The 22,247-nt window shown below is 39.9% G+C and overlaps 1 protein-coding gene across 1 annotated transcript in view; it reads left to right on the top strand.

The window, feature by feature from the left end:
• PLEKHG7 (pleckstrin homology and RhoGEF domain containing G7) overlaps positions 1-22,247 on the top strand; it is a 31,588-nt gene that overhangs the window by 2,739 nt on the left and 6,602 nt on the right. Inside the window, exons 2-13 of the mRNA XM_064656900.1 lie at positions 4,087-4,214; positions 5,391-5,431; positions 7,205-7,300; positions 8,428-8,577; positions 10,551-10,646; positions 12,857-12,952; positions 14,253-14,366; positions 16,047-16,221; positions 18,142-18,257; positions 19,331-19,424; positions 20,501-20,580; positions 21,911-22,070. Of these exons, the coding sequence (XP_064512970.1) occupies positions 4,087-4,214; positions 5,391-5,431; positions 7,205-7,300; positions 8,428-8,577; positions 10,551-10,646; positions 12,857-12,952; positions 14,253-14,366; positions 16,047-16,221; positions 18,142-18,257; positions 19,331-19,424; positions 20,501-20,580; positions 21,911-22,070 (1,346 nt within the window). The remainder of the gene's footprint in view (positions 1-4,086; positions 4,215-5,390; positions 5,432-7,204; positions 7,301-8,427; positions 8,578-10,550; positions 10,647-12,856; positions 12,953-14,252; positions 14,367-16,046; positions 16,222-18,141; positions 18,258-19,330; positions 19,425-20,500; positions 20,581-21,910; positions 22,071-22,247) is intronic.

Here is a 22,247-nt window from a genome sequence, read left to right as displayed (position 1 = left end):
ATTTCCACCACTCTTTAGCATTTGAATTTACAATGGAGACAGAGAGAGGAGGGGAGGGAAAGATCTTTTCATCTGGATGTGAAAACAAGTGATCTGTACCTATAGCGGGAAGAGTCTGATCCAGCTCAAAACTGTAATACATAAGCATGTCTCACTGACAAGATGAAGATTTGCATGCTCTGTAGCAAACTTCTGGGGAGAAATTGAAGACATTGAATGCAGATGGCTAAACAGGAGAACACTGAACACATTCTCTTGGTGCCACTTGCTTGTAGTGGCTTCAGAGGGAAGCCAATATATGCCAGCTAGGATATTGGCTCTGGACTCTATCCAGACACCTTTTAAAAACAAGAAACCACAGAAGAAAAAAAGCAAGATTTTTCATAGCCACCAGCAGGAAAGATTGCCAAAAGGTGGTTTGGATGATGTATTATGACTTCTATCTTTTGTCTTGATCAATATTAGAATGTGCAAAAATATAAAAAAAAAAAAAATCCCAACGTTCTGCTTTAAACCTTTTTCTTCAAGTTTAATTTGGTCCAAGGTCTGGGTTAAGTCTATATTCAGCTCCTCCTTTATCCAAGTTATTAATCTAATTCCTTAACAGCTAATCCCTTCTTATCCCAACCGGTGAAAACTATTGAAATGTTAGATTATTCTCTCCATCTGGAAGCACATTAGGACAGTTGGCAACCCCTCTTCAAGAATGACTTAAATACTGTCCTGGGTAAAATCATATCTCTGTCTTTCAATTTTAATGAACACCTCCCTGCTTCCAGGCTGTACTTTTGAAAACCTTTCTTAAAGCACCTATGCTCATTTTAAGCAGCCTTCCCCCACACAGACCTCAATCAGGAATGCCAGCATGTCTCTCTCAGCATGGCAATTTGTTGAACTGATGCTAATTAAAAATAATCAGCCAAAATAAACAAAAAGGAAAAGAGGGGCAGCACAGTGAGAGGTATATGTGGTAGAGAGAAGGTGAGATAATAAACCAACACTACCATGGAAGAAAACATTGATAAAACCAAACCTTGAGTTTACTCTGAGCTTATTCTCTCCTTGCACCATTCAGCACATCAGAGACTGGGTGGGCAACTGGATTGCGCTATTTCCGAAAGCAAACAAGCTGATGAAGAGTCTTCCCAGTAGCTGCCAAGACAGCTAACTTTCAATGACTTGAAGGAGCTGGGCTCATCTATCTTGAAGTGTTCCTCTTCCTCTTTTAGTGTTTCATATGCCCATAAAGTGTCACAGAATCACAGAAAGGGTAAGGTTGGAAGGAACTACAGTGGGTCATCTGGTCCAACCTCCCTGCTCAAGCAGGGTCGTCCTGGAGCACATTGCACAGGATCATGTCCATTATACTAAACTTAATTCCTTATGCAATCATATAAATAATTTACTCTTGACAATAAGTCATTTTCCATGTTAACTCTTTGAATCTGGGAGTGTAAATATCCTCCCTGAGTGGCTTGGGTAACAGTGCAACCACCTGGCGTCTATCTCAGCACTGTGACCACCCTATAATGTTTACCTTAGTAACATTTTCTGTTTAAAAAAACAAGTGGATTTTAAGGAGAAATTATTGCAGATGATATCTCCTCAGATGCTTGAGTTTGTCCCTGAAATACAAGCATTTCTTTCACTCAATCACTGCAGCCCTCTGACCGCAGTTAGAATAACAAACAAAAACTAAAGAAAAAGACAAAGCTACAGGGTCTGCAGGCCTGAGAAGACATTAAGATATTATATACAGACTCAAAACCTGGTAAACTGTATTACACAGCACTTCAGTAATTCAATTTCTCCAGAAAAACCAACCAAGTCATCTAATGTAGCTAATACATCTACAGGCATCAAGCCAGGAAACCACAGACGCCTGTATTTTCATCTGTGAAGCATGAGGACATAATTTAGGCATGTAAGCCATTAATCAGCCCAGGCTTGCTCAATTGCAAAGGTATATTATAGATACACATCTAAGTGCCCTTGACATGCTCCCACACTCCACAGGCTTACACACCCATCTGAAGAGCTTGTTTAGTTATATGTGTGCCTGAAGTTCAAGGCCTTTTTGATCTGGGGAAATAATGCCATTTAACTCACTTACAGTGAAACTATGCTTCCCATTACTTATCTTCATAAGCCACTAGCCCTCAGCTTCAGATATGTTATGAAATTAGTAGCAGGCTAGATACTTTAAAAATCAATAATACACTGACAAAATTTTACCATGAAGCTAACCTGAAATAAATCTGAATTTCCTAGCACAGTGATAACACCTTTAAGAATTATCCTTGCATTATATTGCAGCATCTGACTTGTATAACAACCCAGCTGCCCAAGAGATTGCATCTTAATAAAATGGTTAGGTTTCAGTAGCATCTTAATTCAATCATTACCAATATTGAAAATTTGCATTGGGTAGCACCCAGCACACCTCTCAGGAAGGTACTGCTGAGAGGAGCACTCCTTTCCCTTGTAGTGGTATGGGCTTGCAGACTAGAAACAGAACCCATGCATAAAACCTCTCAAACTACATGCTAGGGGGCCAATTTCATGAGAAATGTGAGAGTTTCATTATAAATCCTAAAGCTAAAAAACCAGATCCTATGTTCCCCATTCAGTAGGACTGCCAGAAAAACTTTAAAAGAACACCTGCATTGCACATTGTAACCTCCTCAACACACAGCTTTCAAGCCCCAATATGTCCATCCTTCAAGTGTTAAGTCCCAGACCTGGCCCTCCTGATAGCCTTCAGCCCTCTCTGTTGTTAGAAGCAACTTTCATCCATATTGTTCAATTGTTTAGCTGAGGCAATTGCAAGCAATGCCACTGTCAGATCATAAAAAAAAGTATAATCTCCATGTCCTACTGTACACATCAAATCCCAGTTCTCTACCTCAGAGTTCATCTGCCAGTTGATAAGTTATCAAGTGACTATTCATGCACTTAAGGGGAAAAATATACCTGCCAGGTTTCACATCAAGTGCTGGTAAATGGCTAGATATTCACAGTAAGGTAACTGCCTAGGCAAAAAGAAAATCCCAGTAAGAATCATACTTATCTGACCAAAAATACCAGTGGTGACTGAAAAATAGAATTTTTATATATGTACACACTTTTGTGCCTCCTCCCTCAGCTACTTAATTACTGACCCTTTGAACCCTAATGCAGCCTTCATGTGTCAGTCAATTGAAGGCAGCACAACAGCAGCTGTAGACACCAGTCCCTTTGCAGCAGTATACTTACACAATTAATTTGGTATCGGTGTGGGTTATTAGCAAAATCCAAAAAGGTTTTTGGTATGCACCAACAGTTTCTGTATGTGAATGCAAGCAGCCTCTGGCACAAATATGCCGTTGGATACAGAATGCCTGTGTCACTTTCCTTGATGGATCTACATCCCAGACAATGCTCTCTGTTAGGAGCAACAATAGTTCGAAAGAGCCATTTATTTTTGATCAGTAGGGCTACTAAGTCTTATTACATTCAAAATAAAAAAATACTTGAAATAGCAGAAAAAAAAATGCCAAAAAGATTTAGAAAGAAAATAGCACAAACCAGCCAAAAGGTTAAATATTTAAAAAAAAAAACAAAAAAAAACAAAAAAAACAACATTTTAACTCTTCTCTAGTGTGCTGTCTTTTCTTGAAATCATCTGAATTATATGAAGGTTAAAAGCAATGACAAGTCACATATATCAGCTAGGAATATAGTATTTTACTGCTCCTTTGGACTCCAGTGCCAAAATGTAGATTCGGAAATCCCCAATCACTTTTTGCCTAATCTCAGAAGAACTCAGGAATTTCCAATATTTAAATGCTCTGATTATTTGTCTGAGACAAGCCATGTTCCTAAGCACCTTGATCTTAGCACCACTGAGGAGTTTGAAAGATAATTTGATATTTGCTGCTAATCACTGAAATTTTTTACTCATTGTTCTTTTAACACATCACGTCATAGCTACTGTGATTTGGTTTTTTAGCTGATTCCCTCCTGTATCAGCAAGGAGCACTTCAGACGTTTCTTCTGCAGCCTCAAGCGGAGAGAGATGATGTGTGTTGTTGTTGCGTCTCACAGATCAGCCGAGCGCAGGCGTAGCTCCCTGGTAGTGAGTCTGCCGGGACTCAAGGTGTTCCCTGGAGACCTCCTGGTGTCAGACAGTGCCATGGACTACCTGCCTTACTCACCCTTCCTGCTAAGTGCAGGTCAGATGTGGGAGGGGGGAGAGGTTTGCTCCTCTGAGCCCAGCAAAAGCCAGGACTGGAATATGGGTGCATGTGGGATGGGGAGGGAGTATGGGAACAATGATCACATGAGGCAGTGCAGCCTCCGTGGAGAATCCTGTTACCCCACATCAAAGTGATTCAATTTCCAATGCAAGCAGATGAGATACAATTTCCTACCTTCACAGCTTCAAGCAGAGGAAAGAAAGTGGCCCATACTGCCCTTTCCAGTAGTGTTCTGACAACAAGGGTAGCAGACCCAATTCATGGCTAGAGGTTGCTCACAAGACCTTCCAAAACTGAAATGTAGACATGCAAGCAATTTCCACAAATATCTATTGTGGAATATAGTAATGTGGGAAGTGTGATTAGGAGACCAAAGATTCTGGTGACCAGAGATCAAAAGTTTCTCAAAAAGCAAGTCAATCAAGGTGACAACCAGCAGCTCCATGACAGCAAATAAGCCAGCCACTCCCAGAACAGCCAAGACCTCCAAAAACTAGAAGAACAAAGTTTTGACTGTGATTTCCACTCATTCACAGACCTGAAAACAGGTGCCACATAACAGAAAACCTGTTCAGATTTCTTGCTGAACACAGTTGTTCCTCACCGTTCACCAGTGCATTCCTAAATCTAAATCCCCATCTTTCTCTGTTCCTCACCAAGGACCACAAATTATAGCCAGCTCCACGGTGCCAGCCCCATGACAGATGTGAGGCTTAGGGCTTGTACGATTGTTTATTCACAGGAGTTCTGAATTTCTGCATAACTCCAAATTATCACTAATGAGCATGCATGGACTAATTCTTGCTTCAAAACAATATCTTCAAGAATTGGCATGAGGTATGAGGATTTTCCCATGTAAAGATTTGGCAATAAAATACTGATCATCTTCAAAGTAGGAGTGTTTAGCATCATCCAAAATCCCATCACAGACAGTCATAATTCTTGCTAGAAGGAACCAACAACCTAGGGTTTTAAGTTTGATGCACAAACCACCCAAACACAAGTATTAAATCTGAGTCAAGTAGAGCAAAGTCTATCAAGCTTTACCCAAAAATAAATATATAAATTGATATAAATATATAAATAATATAAATAAGAGTTTTATTTTTAGCTATTTGTTTCTTTACTGATAACATTTGTTTTACCCATTAGAGTCCAAAAAGTCAAGGTGGCCATTTGTCAAAAGAGGAGTTGTGAGTATTTTACTTTTTTTTTCCTTGCACCAATCTTCCCTTCTCCAACAACTAATGTGGGTAAAAATAGCTTCTTTACTTTCTGCTCTTGGAGAAAGGCAGCCAGCAGGTGAGCTGAACTCAGAGGTCTCAGCCCACTCACCCTTGCAATGCTTGGACATTAATCTGCAATGAAGCTTAGGTGACACCAGTGCAGCCACCAGTGCCAGTGCCCATGAGGCACATGAAAAGAGTCAGTGCCACTGCTCCCTATCCCTGTGGGCGGTGGGAGGAGAGGTGTCTTGTGGCACCAGGAGGGAAGAGCAGAATGGGCAATGCAGAAGGTCTCTAACAGAGTGTTCAAGGGTGGCAGCAGGTCCAATGCAGGGTAAGGTAGCAAAAAGTGGACAGGTCAGCTGCATTGTTGCTTTGACCATAGTGTATCCTGTATTTTCTGCATGCCTTAGGGCTCTGGAGTGTCTGCAGAACACCCACTCACATGGAAGAAATCTAAGCTTTACCTGTCAAAGTAGCTTTTCAGATGCTTTCTTAGGCCTTTTTTGTCCTCATGGGTGCCCTCACAGTTGCCAATAAAAGCATACACACTAACACAATTCAGTGAATATCCTTGTCTAACACATTTCCTTGTCTTTTCCATTTATGAAAACTTTCACTGACTGAGGTATCTGAATTTCCTTTCTGCATACTGTTTGGGATTCAAAAAATTATTTACAAGTGTCTTGATAACTTTCCCCCCCCCCAAGCATGTAATTGTGAACAGTCCCTTTCCAATATTTTTTTCATTTTATCAAAGAAGACTTGGTGCAAATGAAACCAATGTAAGTACAAGAGTTCCCTCTTCTTTTAATAGCAGTTCTATAGCATTTGAAGGAGCATGGCCTAAAATTGAGAATTTTTAAATTTGGTAATTTTTTTGAAATCTGAAATAAAATATTGATATTTGATATTCAGAAAAAAAAGTGATTTCTGAGGCTATTAAATTCCATAAATTTCTGCTCCATTTCAAGCTGTCTTTCAAAATTAAGAGCTGAACTTAAACTCTGAGTTTCAAATATTGTAATCAAACACATGTTTCAAAATTGGCTTGAGTTCATTGCCTTGAGTTCAGTGCCTTAAGTTCAGACAATAGAAATCCACATAATATACTGTTCCAGAGAGCAGATAAAAGTCAGGCAAACACCTTATAAGTCTGCACCCACAGCACTTAAGTTAGTTCATAAATAATGATTAAACTTTTTACATGGCCTGAAAACACAAAGACAAAACAAAAGCAATTGTTTTTATTTCATGATCCCTCACACAAACTCCTGCTGCCCTTTAAGCTTTCTGAAAGCTCATTTTACAGACACTACTCTACAGCTCACCAAGGAAGCTTATTCAATACATAGCTCAAATAAAAAATTAAAAATAAAGAAGTGAACAAATGTGTAACTTTTTATATCTACATCAGGAGGATGATTTCAACTATGAATCTGTTGTTACTTATGTCTGACAGTGCTAAAGGAAGTAAAATATCTTATTTGTTCAGTTTTCTGAGTGTAGCCCATTGTGTTACATAAATAAGATCTTACACATCCAAATGTAAGGCACCTACACACTGCACCCCTACGTATGAAGAAACCTGTCATCAATGCCTTGTCTCTATTTAGGAGAGCTGGGAAGTATAAGGAAACCACTCGCTGAAGGGCAAACTTCTTTCAGATTAGAGCAAGGTTACAGAGCTGGGCAAACTTCAATAGTATGAATTAAGGGTGGTTTTTTGTCATTCAACAGGGTAAAGAAAAACAGAAGCAAGCATCTGATCTGGAAAATTGTCTTTCAACTGTTAAGATCGTAGACTGCTGCACATATGAATTTTTCTGCTTTAAGGTATCAAAATACTCAGTATGCTGTATCAAGGATATTTAACAATGGGGGAGGAATTTTGTGTTGTTTTTAAGTTAACATTTTTCAGCACATTAATCTAGATAAACTTTCTGTAAAATTAATACATAAGTTACATTAATACATAAGGTATATTAATACGTAAGGTATATTTTTGTCATTTGAAATGGAGGGGTGAGGGGGAAACTGAGGGTCATAGAAGGTTAGCAAGGGCCCTCAAGACCATCTGGATTTTTTCAGGGTTTCAGGCTGTCTTAGGTCAGGGAAGTATCACCTTCAGAAAAAGGCCTCAAGACAACCCTCTCAGCAGCACATGCAGGTCTGGGGAAAGAAACTGCAGCATAACAGAGATGTCACTTGGGGAATAGTCACCCCCACTGCTGCCTTAGGGCTGTGTTCAGAGGCAGCCACAGAGAGATCAGTGCCAACACCAAGGTTCGGCTGCAGAAATCCCACCAAAACCTGTCTGCCAGATAAACAAGGCTTCTGGCCTCTAGCCACAGAAACACCAAGCTTGGGCTACAAGGGTGATATTCAGATAACCCACACCTAACACTATCCCCTCTCCAAAGCCAACCTTTTGCTTCTCATGTCAGGCTGTTATTTGCAGCTTCCCAGAGACACGGTAGTTGAGGACTCTCCTGTCAGTACCTAACTTATATGTGGACAACTGATGTTGGAGCAGGTCAGTAAGATGATAGTGGCCACCTTAAGACTAAACAAAACAATTTCCAAGTGACTATAAAGACATAGTCCTTTGGTACCTTGATTTTATCCTTTGGAAAACAAGAAGCTATTGTCCATCCCTGCTTTCCAACAGCAGCACGATAGATTCAATTTCTTAGCGTCTGCAAGCTGCACACTATTTTTTGATACAACATCCCACAAACATAAATTATCCTACTGAATTACTTTCAAATTCACTGTGTTTATATTATAAATATTTTGGAGAAAAATGTCAGGTTTTTAAGAAATCTTTAAGCTTTCAGAAGAAAAATCACTAATACTGGCAGATGAGCTCTTTATACAGGAAATAAAACATAGATTCTTCTCATAAGGTCTGAAGCAGTTGATGAAACAATTGGTGGTTTTCTTTCTTCTTCAATCAATAGAGTAAATCTTGGCATGAATTTATAAATGGACAACAGACTGAGCAGAAAGATGTCGACAGCCGGTTAGAAGTGAAAAAAGAAGCAGCAGTGTGGGAACTTTTCACAAGTGAATGCACTTACTTTCTGGATCATTTGTTGGTTCTCAAGATGGTAACTTCAGATTTCACTTCACAAAAATAATTACATTATTTGTTCTGCTGTCAGCATGGCAGACACAAAGCCACCTGAAATTTCTCATTAGGTGTCTATGGGGAATGACTTAAGCACTTGGTTTTTCTCACATCTTGCCCACTCATCCTGTTTTCACAGTTCCCTTTGGTTTCCACCTTTATTTTGGCATATTTCTTCTAAACATCACTTTCTAGTGATGCAATCTAGTGCTTTGCAATTACCATCTGATTTCATATTCATTCAGCAATTTCAACTGACATCCCACTATTTCTCTCACAAACGCTGAACTGAAGCCACTCTCCAGTGGGCTATTTCTGTACTGGACTATTTCAACTGAATGTTTCTGTACTACCAGTATGGAACATTATCCTCTTCATTTAACTTCATATAGAGCTATAGCTAAATTATCCTGACCATAGCATGAAATCCTCAGAACTCAGCAGACCTGTAGTTCTAATATTACATGAAAACAAGCATACTAAAAGCAACTCCTCTCCCAAAAAATCTATATTACCTCCATCCTAATGAAGAGCTTGCAATATGAACAAGAATATTACACACAGTTACAAGAATAGCTACACTATTTAAAGTCACTACACATCAAAATTAAATGTATCCATTTAAAAGGATGGAAACTTCCATAAATATTTTCTTATATTTTTCTCTTATTCTGCACAGACAATTTCTGATTTTTATTAGTCAAAGGAAAGAGATTTGTGAAACATATTCCATATTGCTGAAAAGTTAGCCTGGACAGTACAAGAAGTATTGCAAAGTAATGGAAACAGAGGAGTGGGCTGAATTCCTCCTTGATGGGACAGGACAGGAAGTAGGAGGAAAGGGAATGACAGGACCAGCTATTGGTCCTAGGTAGAAGGAAAGATCTTTCCTTCTGTACACTTTGTTCAGAAAGCTGAAAAGATTAAAAAGTGGTGAATACTTGGAGGGATGATAATAGCAAACATGCAGGCCCCTTGGTGAGTCTGATGTAGGAAACCACAGACAAGCCTTAGCCAGCTCTGCATGACCCATGAATGATGAACTATTCAGTCCACGCCAACTTCCCAAACTCTCCTGCCAAAGAACCCATTGCATTTGGGTAACCAGTGTACAGATACCTACTTGCTTCAAAGTACAGAAATATTCCACTGATTTTAATGAATCTCCACGGGGAGCTTTAAGACCACCATAAATTCCCTTTAAGCTCTCAGGTCAACCTCTTCATGGTAACTAGAGAGTTACACAGGGCTAAGCAAACACTCTCACTAGCTATTCACTCTTGGCAACTGGGTGATGGGTTTTTCATTAATGCTTTTTACACATAAAAAAATCTATTTGGTAATCCATAAATTTTAAGCCTTTTTCAGATTTAGGTCAGATTCAGTACAGCTCAATCGGTTTAAATAACATAAAATCTTAAACAGCTAATAAATACACATGCAGTTTTCATGCAATGGAGGTTAATAAAACAATCCAAAGAGATAAAAAAATCTTCACAGGGCCTCTACTTACATTATTCCAACAATATATTTTTCTTCCCATAGTAACCCTAAACAATTTAAATGCATGGAATAGGAAGGAAAACATTTAGAAAGGTCATAGAAACGTGTAACTGTGCCCTGATGTTACTAACTCCTTTATGCAGGGAATCTTCAGGTGGCTCAGTTGCCCCTCTTCTGCCAGAGGTCACAGCAGGGACATAGCTGCTTCTGTGGTAGCCACAAAGAAACCACAGAGACATCACTCATACCCTCTTCCACACACAAATCCCAATATTTAGCCTTCAGTCAGATCAGGAAACTTTTCTCAGAATGCCATATTCTGCCCTCCCCAAATCAAATGATCATTTCATAATAATTACAGTACAAATACATAATATTTTTTTTCTGGGGGGGAAGATACATTGAATTGGCACAAATTGTATATAATATGAATTTGTTTTGGTTTTAAAGATATTTATGAACACCCTAAGATACCTCCAGAGTAATGAATTTCTCTTGGATGTGGATTTGTGGAGACTTTTTGCAAACTTAGAGGAGTTAAACAAGGTGAGTAAAAAAACAGAAGTGTTACTGAGATCAGAAATCAACCAGCCCAATAAAAGAAGACAAGAAACCATCCATAAAGTTTCTATTCAGTTTCAGTGCTCACGTTTGGAACTTTGTTCAAATAATCAGTGTTCTCATTTCTATTTGGTATATCAGTGAGGGTCAAATATAACCAGTACAAATCATTCTCTTGTGTCTCCAGCAAAAGATAAACAGGCACTTTAAACACAGAGGAGAGCTCATTTGGAAGTTGTTTATGAAGTAAATACAAGTTTGAGACTATTTCTCATAAGCAGTGACCTTTTAAAAGGATTCGTGAAGATAAACTCCTCCTACACAATCCTTACAGCAAAACAGTAAGCATGGCAAAATAACTGCTACAATGAGTTCCCTTTTGCAAACAGACAGGCACAAAGACTTTGCTGTCTATTATGCCACTCCAATAGAGCAAGTTAAAACAAAACGGTGACCTCCTTTCTGCGGCTGAGGTTTCCCTTGGCATGCGTGTAAGGATCTCTCCCACACAGACTGGATGCTCTGTGTTCATGTGCTACTTACCTCCCATGGTCCAGGAGGAGGGAGACCACAAGACTTGGCTGTGATGTGCTCCAGCTCTTTGCTGCTTCTGGCCAGTTGCTGAGAGACCACTTTCAGCTCCTGAAAGTTAAGAAAACTATAAATCCATTTTACTTTAGAAGCAAAAGAGAAGTTTTTCTTAGTTTGAGGGCCCTTTTACAGGACACCTTACGCTTAACAGTAAAATGAATTTTGGAAAACAGTCTTCAGCTGCCTTAATTGAATGACTGCTCACAATCACATCACTTGCCCTAAACCAGTTGTTGAGTTCAAGCTTCTTCCCGTATTGTATTTCCCTTGCCTTAATAGTGAGTATCTCCTTTTTTAGCCAAAACAAGAAAATCAGGAAAGGTCTTCAAAGTAGGGACAATTAACCAGAACTCAAACACATGAGCAAGGCACTGCTGCTCAGTGACAGACCATGCACCTGGTGAGCTGCAGAATGACCAACCGAGCAGGTCTGGAGATACAAGGAAAGAGATTTTTATCTGAGATGTTTCACCTTTTGTTTGTTGTGGACTAAGACTCTACATGCAGGCAACTACTAGAGTTCAGCAGATCTGTGGCTGTTGATTTCTTTGTTCTCATTCAAAGAAGAGAGTGGTATATATTGCTGTGTGCTCTGAGCTTGGCTGGAGCTTGGTCATGTCTTGAGAGAATTATCTTTAATACATTTCCTATTTTACTTTCTAATTTTGTTGTCCTTATTAATGAGGATGACAAATGATCATCTGTTATGCGTACTGGCATATAAAATAGTGATTAAATGTAGGAGAAAGTAGCTGCTGTCAATGCCTTTTATGACTTTTTTATGAATTTTATGAATTAATATGAATTTTACAGCATGTGTTTCTTCTTGATAGCAGGCTGAATCCATGAAAAAATGCATGCTGTAAAAGATGTAAATGTCAAAATTAAAGAATAGGTATCATCCTATAAGCAACCTTGCCCCCAAAAACACATCAAACAAAGCAGTGTGCAGGTATAACAGTCCCTAGCAGTATCACAGTGGATGACGTGCCATTCTGGCCTAAAATTTAGCCTAAAACTGAGCCCAGTCATGAATTCGTGTGAAAATATTGTGCTCAGGAGGCAAGTGTGGGCTTAGGAACAGGCTCTGACTCCCCTCTGACCTATAATGTGGGCACTCTTGAGTCCAATTCAAACTTACGGGGAATATGTGACTTTTTGTAGTATTTTATAGAAACTTCTTCTATCTTCAGTTGCATGAGGCAAACTCAAACTATGAAAGATGACTCTGAAGGCTTCCTTAATTGTCACACCTATGACACAAACAATCAGTGTTTTTCAGTAGACACCATTCACCCATTGTCAATTTTCATGTCAACCTATATTAAATACAGCTGCTACCCTAAAACTAGTTTAAATGGAATAACTAATCTTGTTTCAAAGCTTTTATCACAAGTGGGTATTTCTATAGATTTGTTTTAGTTTCCAACTAATTCAAGCATTCTGGGCATAATTCTGAAGATCATTCTGGCAATGTCAGAGAGAAAAGTATAGACACCCACTAGGCTTGGAGCTTTTGAGAGCACAGGAATGGGAAAGAAAGTTGTTTTAATCTTAACTTCAGGTCACTGATGTTAATCTCTCTCTTTTTCTTCCTTACTTAGATAAGTCTCAGTTTTCTGAAAACTTTTTTTCAAACTGTGAAGGAGCATATCAGCAAGTCAGAGTCTCCCTTGGATTTCAGCTCCGTACTCAGAACGGTAATACAATCAGAAATATTTTTGCTTTCAATAGCAGTAGGTCCTTGCAGCAGACCATTCATCATAGCATGCAGGTGCTTTAGAACAATCAAGTCAGTCAAGGACATGCTGTCTGTCACAGGTAGTTTGGTCTCAGCCTCAAGCAGCTCCTATCAGCAGGACGTTTTTCTTTTTATTCATTAACATGTTTGAAGCAGTTGTGGAAGTGTACTCTGTGTGTGGAACAAAGTATGGAAAGATTTTCCCTTCCTGGGGAAGAGCAGCCCAAACCCTGAGGAGTCTTGGCCACTGGCACAGGAGAGCTTCCTGCTCTATGGAAGGTATTTCCCTGAGACCAGACCCCAGCCCCATCACTAGATGTTCCCTGCCTCCTTCCACCCCTTCACATGGATCCTCCTTTACTCCCTGGACCAGACTCACAAATGTTTTTAATGGCTTAATTAAGAGCCCAATGGGACTGAAATACCTATTACACTTTGGCTCGTGTCTGCTAAGCAAGAGAGAAGCAGAAACACAACTGCCCTGTTGCTGCCAAGCCTTGCTTGCCCTGCAACATTTTTGGGTAGTCTGTGTGGTAATTCTCTAAGAGCTCTAATTCCCACACAACTTCCCAGTGCTTGTAAAGTTGGAAATATCAGTACAGACAGAAAATCAGTTGATGGACCTGAACTTTCCCCAGCAGTAGAGACCATTAGAAAACTTCCGGGAAATACTAAAATAGACCCTACCTGAGTGTTAAGATTTTTAACAGGGAAAGGCAGGCTAAAGCTTGGTTTCTCACCCTGTTATCTCTGACTTCAGGCATTCTTATTGATAATGTTTGTGTGAGACAGAAAAAATCCCAGATAAAACTGCATTTTATGATGGACAACATTCAACATCTCCAACCTAAATGATGTTATGCTATTATTTCTAAGAGCTATCTAGCATACTCAAACAATAAAATGCTAAGCTGCATGAAGTCATCAAAGCTGTTTCATAGGTAGTGGTTTTATCTTCAACTTCTACATGAATTTCACATCATTTATTTTTAATGAGAACAAAGTCTAAAAATGTGTCACACCTCTGCAGAGCCGTTAGAACTGTGCTCCCATGCATTGCATGACTGGTTTTTTTTATTACTTTACACTTCTATTACTGTTTAACTTGCCCTTTACCTTTTTAATTCCCCCTTTTCCTCTTCCCCTACTTTCCTAGGTACAATGAAATCTCAGGTAAAATATTACAAAACCAAAACCATTGTTTCTCCTTTTGTCATAATATTTTCCTTTTCTGATAAATTTCCAAGTCTTTTTTGCAGTTTTTCCAGGGTGACCTCTGCCAGACACACCAGATTTATTGCCTTAATTATACTTCTGCTGTCTTCTACTTGGAAAAACTGAGACTGAGAGAAGATTTTGGCATCTACCTGAAAGTAAAGTGATGATTTTGTTGTTATTGTCTTCAGAACTCCTACTTTATGACAGGATTTTAACAGCAGACTAGGAAAGTTCATTCAGACTGTGTAGATAGCATTTCACATCAACTTTTTGAGCTGCAGAGGCTAACACCGATAAGAAGTCCCCCTTTTGAGTGTATGTTCCACACATGTGAAAGTCTATACTTGTAATTTAGACCACATAAGAAGGGAAAGCCAAAAGGGATGAACTGGCTGCATTTTTGCAGGTAGAAAACACATACTACTAGCCTCTGTAATTTAGATATTTTGCACATAATCCCTTGACTCAATGACCTCCACTTTAACAGAGTGAAATGGTTACAGAATTAAAAAAAGAAACAAAAATCAAGCCACATTGTAAATTCTCTCTCAAAACAACACCATTAAGCATTTATCTCCCTCTAAGGCTGGAAAGAGCTATCAGTGACGTCTTTACCAAGTTGCAGCACTAGAGCAGTTTCTGTCTTTGCTGACACCACATCTGCAAAAGCTCCAGCCAGTGCAGTGGTGGAGATCTTAGGGAGAAGACTCTGCTCTTTCCAATATCATTAGCAGACCAGTGTGTCCTGATCCTCAACATTACAGGTTTAGAAAGAGACACCTGAAGTAGTGGGCTTTTCTCACTGGCAGCCCAAAACTGGGAGGACATGTCCTTGTAGCAGGTCAGCTGCAGCTTGGGCCTTGGAGTTTCTCCTCGCTTGCTCCCTGACAGGGATCTCATACATTCACGCCGAGGAAAAAGTTCCCCAGTAGCAAGTAGCAGTGACCCTAAAACCTAAGGTGGGCTTTGAACCTGACTCAGGTTAATTTTCTCAGGTTTTCCTGAGAAAATCAAAACAGGAAATAAATAAGAGCACCATTTTGTGTGATAGCATGGACACATCATCTGGAATGGAAAGCAGCAATGCAGAAAGTGCATCTGGAGGAGTGCTGCAATTCCCTCTGTAGAAAACTGTCCTGGTTTTGGCTGGGATACTGTTAATTTTCTTCCTAGTAGCTGGTATAGTGCTGTGGTTTGGATTTAAGATGAGAGTATCTTGATAACAGTGATGTTTTATTTGTTGCTAAGTAGTATGTAAACTACATCAAGGACTTTTCTGTCTCTCACCCCACCCCACAAGCAAGGAATCTAGGGACACAAGAAGTTGGGAGGGAACATGGCAGGGACAGCTGACCCCAACTGACCCACGGGATATCCCATATCATGTGGTGTCATGCTCAGTATATAAACTAGAGGGAAAACTGGCTGGGGGGACCTCTGCTCTGGAGCTGTCTGGGCATAGGTCAGTGGGTGGTGAGCATTGTGTACCTCTTGTTTTGTATATTCTAATTCTATTACTTTTTCCCGCTGTTTCTGTCTTATTAAACTGCCTTTATCTCAAAACACAAACTTTATTTTTTTATTTCCCAGTTCCCTTTCCCATCCCACAGAGGTGAGGGGAGGAGAGAGTGAATGAGTGGCTGTGTCGTTTAGATACCTGCTGGGTTAAACCATGACAAGAGCCTTTATACTGCCCTTGCTCTCTCTGTGAGAGAAACTCATGTTTCACTAGTCCCTGTCTCATTAGAGTCAGCTAATGATGCAGAAAACTCTTTGCTACCTCCCAGACAGGGAGCAAGCTGAAGCCTAAGGCAGGTTTTCCTTGTCTTCAGCAGTGGTGTGAACAAAATGAACAGTGCAAGAGGTTGCATTTGCCAGAGCTGCTGGTCGCTCCTCTGCATCGACTGACGCGCTATCCTCTCCTCCTTAACAACATCTGGAAGAGGAGCACTGATGAAACAGAGAAAGGTCTTATCCAGTCACTTAAGGAGAAAGTGGAGAAGTCCATATGTAAGTATGCAATTACCAACTAGAAAGTTACCTGGCTTTTTTGTGCATGTCCTTCGGAATGTGAATTGGTCCAGTCTGTCTGTAGAAATGCAATGAGGATGTTCCTGCCTTTCTACAGTCCTGAGCCTCATTCTGTAGGGAATTGCTTGGGCCACCCTGTGCTGTCAAAGCTTCTCTGAGCAATGCCACAGGACTCCCAAATCACTGAGTCACTTGTATTTTCTCAGAATCATCTGCATGACAGGCAAACAACTAAGAGCAGATCACAAATTGGAACAAACCAAGAAATATCTCAAACAAAGAAGTCTTTGAGTGGGATTTATGTCTTGGAAGGATTTTTTTGTGGCTGATTCTTAATAGGATAAATTTGCACTCACAAGGGGAATAATATGTCCATGACCTTTCACTAATGACAGGGTTCTGCCATGTAAAGTAGCTGAAGAGTTGTCTCAGCTACAGATTTTCTCTAAGTATTGTTGAAAATAAGGGGTTGGTCTAGGTATTAATTTTTTCCTGCATTTTGTTTTAGGTAAATAATTTATTAATTCTATACAATTTATTAACTCAGTCTTGTTCAAGAAGCTTTGAATGCATCTCTAAGTGCATATAGTTCATATAGTTCATCAGCAGATAGATTTATTCCCCAAAGGCTTCATTCAGTCCCCACTGAAATCAGACATGACATTACATCAGCAAAACACTTATCCCAGCAGTCTTGACAGGGAGAAGTGCCAAATAGTGCTTCATTCCCACGAGCAGCACACCAGGGCCTTGAGCCACCCAGTATGGTGGGACACTCTGTGCTGCCATCCTTCTCCTCATGCCAGAGGCTGAAGGCTTGAGCATCTCCCCAGGAGACAAGGAAGAGAGTTAATGTATTCTACAGATACATAAATCTGGGGCTACTTCTTCATGGGTAAATACTCCCAATGACAGAATGACCACCTAAAAGAGAGACTCGGGTTCTTTTTCTTCTTGCCAAGTCTCATGAGGTGTCTATCCTACTGCCACGCAAGAAGTACACTTTTCTGCACAGAATGGGTCCCATAGGAAAATAAAGAGGTCTTATTGATAGCCTGGAGATGTCTACTGAGAGGACAGCACTTTTAAGTATGGCCCCAAAAGACCATGGGATATCCAGGGAATATTACTGGCAAAGAAATAGGTCCTTTCAGAAATTAGAGACCTCTGGGAAACCAAAGATAGAGGGGTGATCCCTCTTTATTCACAGACACCTGACAAGGATCTGCCTTCATTTTTTGATCAGTGAATCAGTGACAAAAAGAACAGTTGCAGTCTCAGCATTACCCTTCTGGTGGGGAGGTGTGTGTCTGAAACCATCATCTGCAATATCACTCAACTCGAAAAGTTGAAATTGAAGTTGCAGGTCCATTAAAGCTTTTCCCATATTGGCCCTAAATCTGCAATGACACAGTCCCCATTTTTCACATTCTGAGGCACCCCCACCCCAGTTAAATATTTCAGTCACTTCTGGCAACACTTCCTCCAAAATTAATTCTCAGTAATTTCAACAGTCTTTTTATCAGGCTGTAAATAATGAAAATTATTTTTCTCTCACTATACCACACAGTTTAGAAAGGCAGGACCTTTTTAAAGATATTTTTTAAGATTACAGTTTTATTGAGTTTTATATGATTTCCTCTGTTCCCCAGACAGATTAGTAAACACAACCTTTTCATTTAGCAGTGAATTTAAGCATCTTTGAATGCATGAATTGAAATTCTGTCCCTGTTGATCTGAGAAGAGTTCAGGCATTTTTTACAATGAGGCCAAGATTTCATCTGGGGCCTCACATGTGACGCACTTTGGTTTCACTGGAGAAAATCACTATTTAGCATCTTCTAGAAACAGGACTGCTTATGCCAACCTTGGCAGTAACTGAGGTTTCACACATTTCAGGGGACCTGGAAGGTAAAGTCAAGTGGTTGGACAACTTTCAGAAGTTCAGGCAGCTGCAAGAGGTCATAATTTGGCCTCAGGTCTGGGATCGTGACAAAAGGTTCTTTGTCCCAGAGGTAAGCAGATTTGAAAGGGCATTTTTAACTTGGGGAGGATTTAGTTTCCTATCTGTCTTTATAATGTGGTCTAAAGTTGGCTGGTTGTCTGTATTCTATTTACTGGGGATGGCTCTGCTCTAACAGGAGCAGCTGCAAACACTGTAGCTGAACACACACAGTGCCTTGGATGACAGCATGGGTTGCGCTAAGTCTTTTCAACTTTCCCTTATAGTACTTGCTGGCTATCAGTCTCGTGCCTGTATTTAGCCTCAGATGGAGTTTACCGTGGGCTTTGGACTGCATCTAAGGCTAAATACGGGCACGAGACCAATAGCCAACAAGTACCATAAGGGAAAGTTGAAAAGAACTTTGAAGAGAGAAGAGAGCGAACTCTCTTATCTGCGCCTTTTTATATGTTGTGTTACGGAAAGGAATTATATGGAATACTTCCTTAGATTTCTGACCCTGTTGCTAAGGAAGGCCTAAAAATCCAAGAAACCAACCCACTACAGCTTAGCTAGCATCCAAGAGAGTGCAATCATACAGTCCAGGAAGACTCTCCAATATTTCCTTTTAGGGGACAGAATGAAATGGGATACATGTAAGTATTACCACCATTTTACAAAGATATTAATTAGAAATTATTTGCCTCTCTCACTCCTTGAGCTGAGCCAAAGAACTTTCCACTTACATTTTAGTAGCATTACAAAAAAATTATACATCACACCTGGGTGTGCACCTTTCTGCTGTAGTTATACCCTTACCCAAAAAGACAGACTTTAAGCAGCACTATGGTAACATCATCAAGTGAGTCTCACCTCAAGGATTTTGTCTGTTCACATACAGAGCTGCAAAAACTATTAAACTCACTTCAGAAAAGTAAACCCCAGCTTAACATTTCAAAAACATAAATACATTTAAGCAATAGCACTGCTGAAGAAACACAGCCGTGCTCAGTTATCAGCTGTGTGATGTATTTAGCCTGAGATACGACCACATGTACGCTCATCTTCTTTAACTGCTGGTTACCTCCCAGTTCACCATCAAATATGCAAGAATACTCATTTTCTCTCTCTCTTTTTTGGGTCAAGTGTTTGAAGCAAAGCTTAAGAGAAAACAGCAGTGAAAACATTTTGTCTTCAGCGAACAGACGTCTCCTTCATGAAGGGAGGCTGATGTTAGCAGGTAATGTTCCTGAATGTCCTGGTGTTGCGAGATAGCTTAACAGAATTATACATTGTCATGGTAGGTCCAGAATGAACCTCTGCAATAGCACATAGGCAGGTGCATGAAAGAAAAAGCAAATTTACAGCTTGTCAGAGAGAGATTGAGATACAGGCAAATTGCCAAAAGGATAAGTAGTCTGTATGATTGTTTACTGCCACATCTGGATACTCAGCCTGCCAGGTGCTGAAGAAATCAGTTTGGCTGGCCAAAACCAGCCACTCGAAGCCTTTGCTGTCTTATTGAAAAATGTGGAAATAGGAAAACAGGCAGTTTAGACTGTCCTATACAAGGTGCCCCACATGGCAGGGGACTGATGTCAACATATCTCACTCTTCTAGCACCATGTCTAGTATGTGTTTCCCTGAAAATTACTGAGTCCAAAGGTATTTCCTATTTTTATTTCAACATCGTCTCTACTAAGTCTGCTGTTCTGATAGATATCTTGGAAAAAGAAGGTGTTATCCTGCCAGGTGGCTTCCCTTTCATGAGCAGAGCTCTCATACAACATGCCATTAACTCCACAGGTAGCAGAGTGAGCCCACACAAGCAAGTTGATTTCTACAACACTTCCTATCACCCTTGTATGATGATATCAATTAACATTTCATCACTGCAAAGGCATATGAAAAGGGCAGCATACCAGGAAAAGGTGGCACTTCCCTGTTTCTCTGCCATTTTCAGAAGTTTCACCGCTTACCAGGCAGGATTTGCTATCTATAGCATGCTGATTGTTGTATTTGTACAACATTGATCCAGGTAATTTTTCCTGGCAGGCAAGTAGTTGTTTAATCACAATGAGGTAGCTGCTACAAGGCACAAGTATTAGTAGCCAAAATGACCAAGTAACGTATGATTTACTGTGTTTGACACAGACTCACATGAGGAATGAGTAGTTGTAAACTATCAGAAGCGAGGCTTCGTTGTTAAAAGCATTTTGTATGATGCAGTGACTCACAGATATGCCTCATCTTAGAAGCAGCAATTCCTTAAAATAATCACACGGTAAAATTGATTTTTTTTGTTTTCCTTCTCAGAAAGCACAAGACTCCTTGATGTCTACCTCTTCCTATTTGATGATTTCCTACTAATTACCAAAACTAAACGTAACAAAAAGGTAATAATATATAGAGATATACATGGTTGCAATTGTAATGTTTTTTAGTTTGGTAAGTATTTTGAAGGTACTTTAGCAGATTGATCTAACAACAAAAATACAAGATGACTAATCAGCATGAAGAACGGGTGATAATACCTTATGCTAACAGCAAACCATAACACTGATTCAAAACCCTGCTTCTAGGCTCAGCGTGTTACAGGAATGCTACTGTAGGAAAATTTACATTGAAAGACCTTAATGTTTTCTTGATGTTGTTCTCATGCTGGATTCCTAAATCTCAGAAAAGGTTCAAAAATGGAAAAAGTTTTCTAATGTTCCCTGGATGACTCAGTTCAGTAACCTGAGATTTTTTTATCTGAGAGATATCAGAATTGTTAGAAAGAAAGAAAAAAAAAAAAAAAAAAAGGAAAAATAGGGAAATTCTAAAATTATAGAAGGTTGGCTTTATTCTCAGTTCCTACATTGCCTGTTGTCCTCTCTTTGCCTTGATTTCCCCTAGCTCAAAGCTAAGATATAGTGACTCTGTTCAAGACAATATTTCTTGATGAATGGTGCTATAGAGTTCTATAGATAATAAAGACCTGTATTTAGCCACCAAAGAAAGCCACTGTATGACCCAAAATTCCTAAAGCTTCAGTGTAGGAGTGCAACTAGTTAATTCAGTTTATGAAGCTGATGTAAAAATAGTCTAAATGGACCTTTGCTAAATCTCAACAAGTTTGTGTCTGATTTAAAGACTTCTTGCAGTGTTTTTTTTTAAGAAGCAGGTGTTCTGCTTTAGAGAGAAAGGAGATAGAGAAAACATGCAGTGAGGGATCTGGGACCAGCAGCACAATCCCTTAGAAACAGTGGTGCTGAAGGAAGAAGAAATTCAAGGGACCTGGTACCCTCAGGCAAGTCCTTTTGAGGGTTGTCCCACATACACGTGTTGGTGAACCTTCTGTGAAGGGCTGCAACTCATCTGGAGCTCTGGGAATCTTCTATCTTCTGCATGTATGTGAGGGGAGATGGTGAAACACACCTCCAAGGAATGGAGAAAAAGACCTGCTATTAAAATAAGGAGGGAAGGAGAAGAAATCCTTTTGAATGTCTTTGGCTGTTTTCTGCCTGTGGATTTGTATTGTGTTTCTATTGTGTCTTTTTGGTGCAAGGTGTGACCTTGCAGGAGAGCTCCAGGTACCAGTGAGTTTTTCTAAGATTCCTCAGGCAAATAAGCTGTCTGTATACCTTTGATAAGAGAAAGCACATGATTTAGAGCTCTTTAGTGCCTATACTTCATGAGCAGATGGTAGACAACAAGCTAACCAGCTTCATTTTCTATTCCCAGAAATATGGGGGCTCAGACACCAGCTTAATCTCTGTCTGTCCTTCCCTCACTCCTGAGCTGCAGTCCTTCATAAGAGAGGGTGGATTTTGCACAGTCCTGGACCAGCCCATCCCACTAGACAGACTGATACTGAAAAACATTGAACCTGTCCAAGTTACAGGTATGTGCCTGCATGCATCTGAATGCCTTCATAAACACCACGTCAGTGCACTCTGTGTGTGGTAGTATAAGGATAAGTTGCTGTTTGTCCACAAACCCCCCCAGATGCCTGGAGTGCAAACACAAGTGCCTCAGCCACTGTGGCTTCACAGCTCTGCTCTTGCTGTGAGGCATGAGC

The sequence above is a fragment of the Pseudopipra pipra genome, chromosome 5 (genome assembly GCF_036250125.1).
Source record: "Pseudopipra pipra isolate bDixPip1 chromosome 5, bDixPip1.hap1, whole genome shotgun sequence".
Lineage (NCBI taxonomy): Eukaryota > Metazoa > Chordata > Aves > Passeriformes > Pipridae > Pseudopipra > Pseudopipra pipra.
This window is presented reverse-complemented; position numbering and strand designations above follow the sequence as displayed.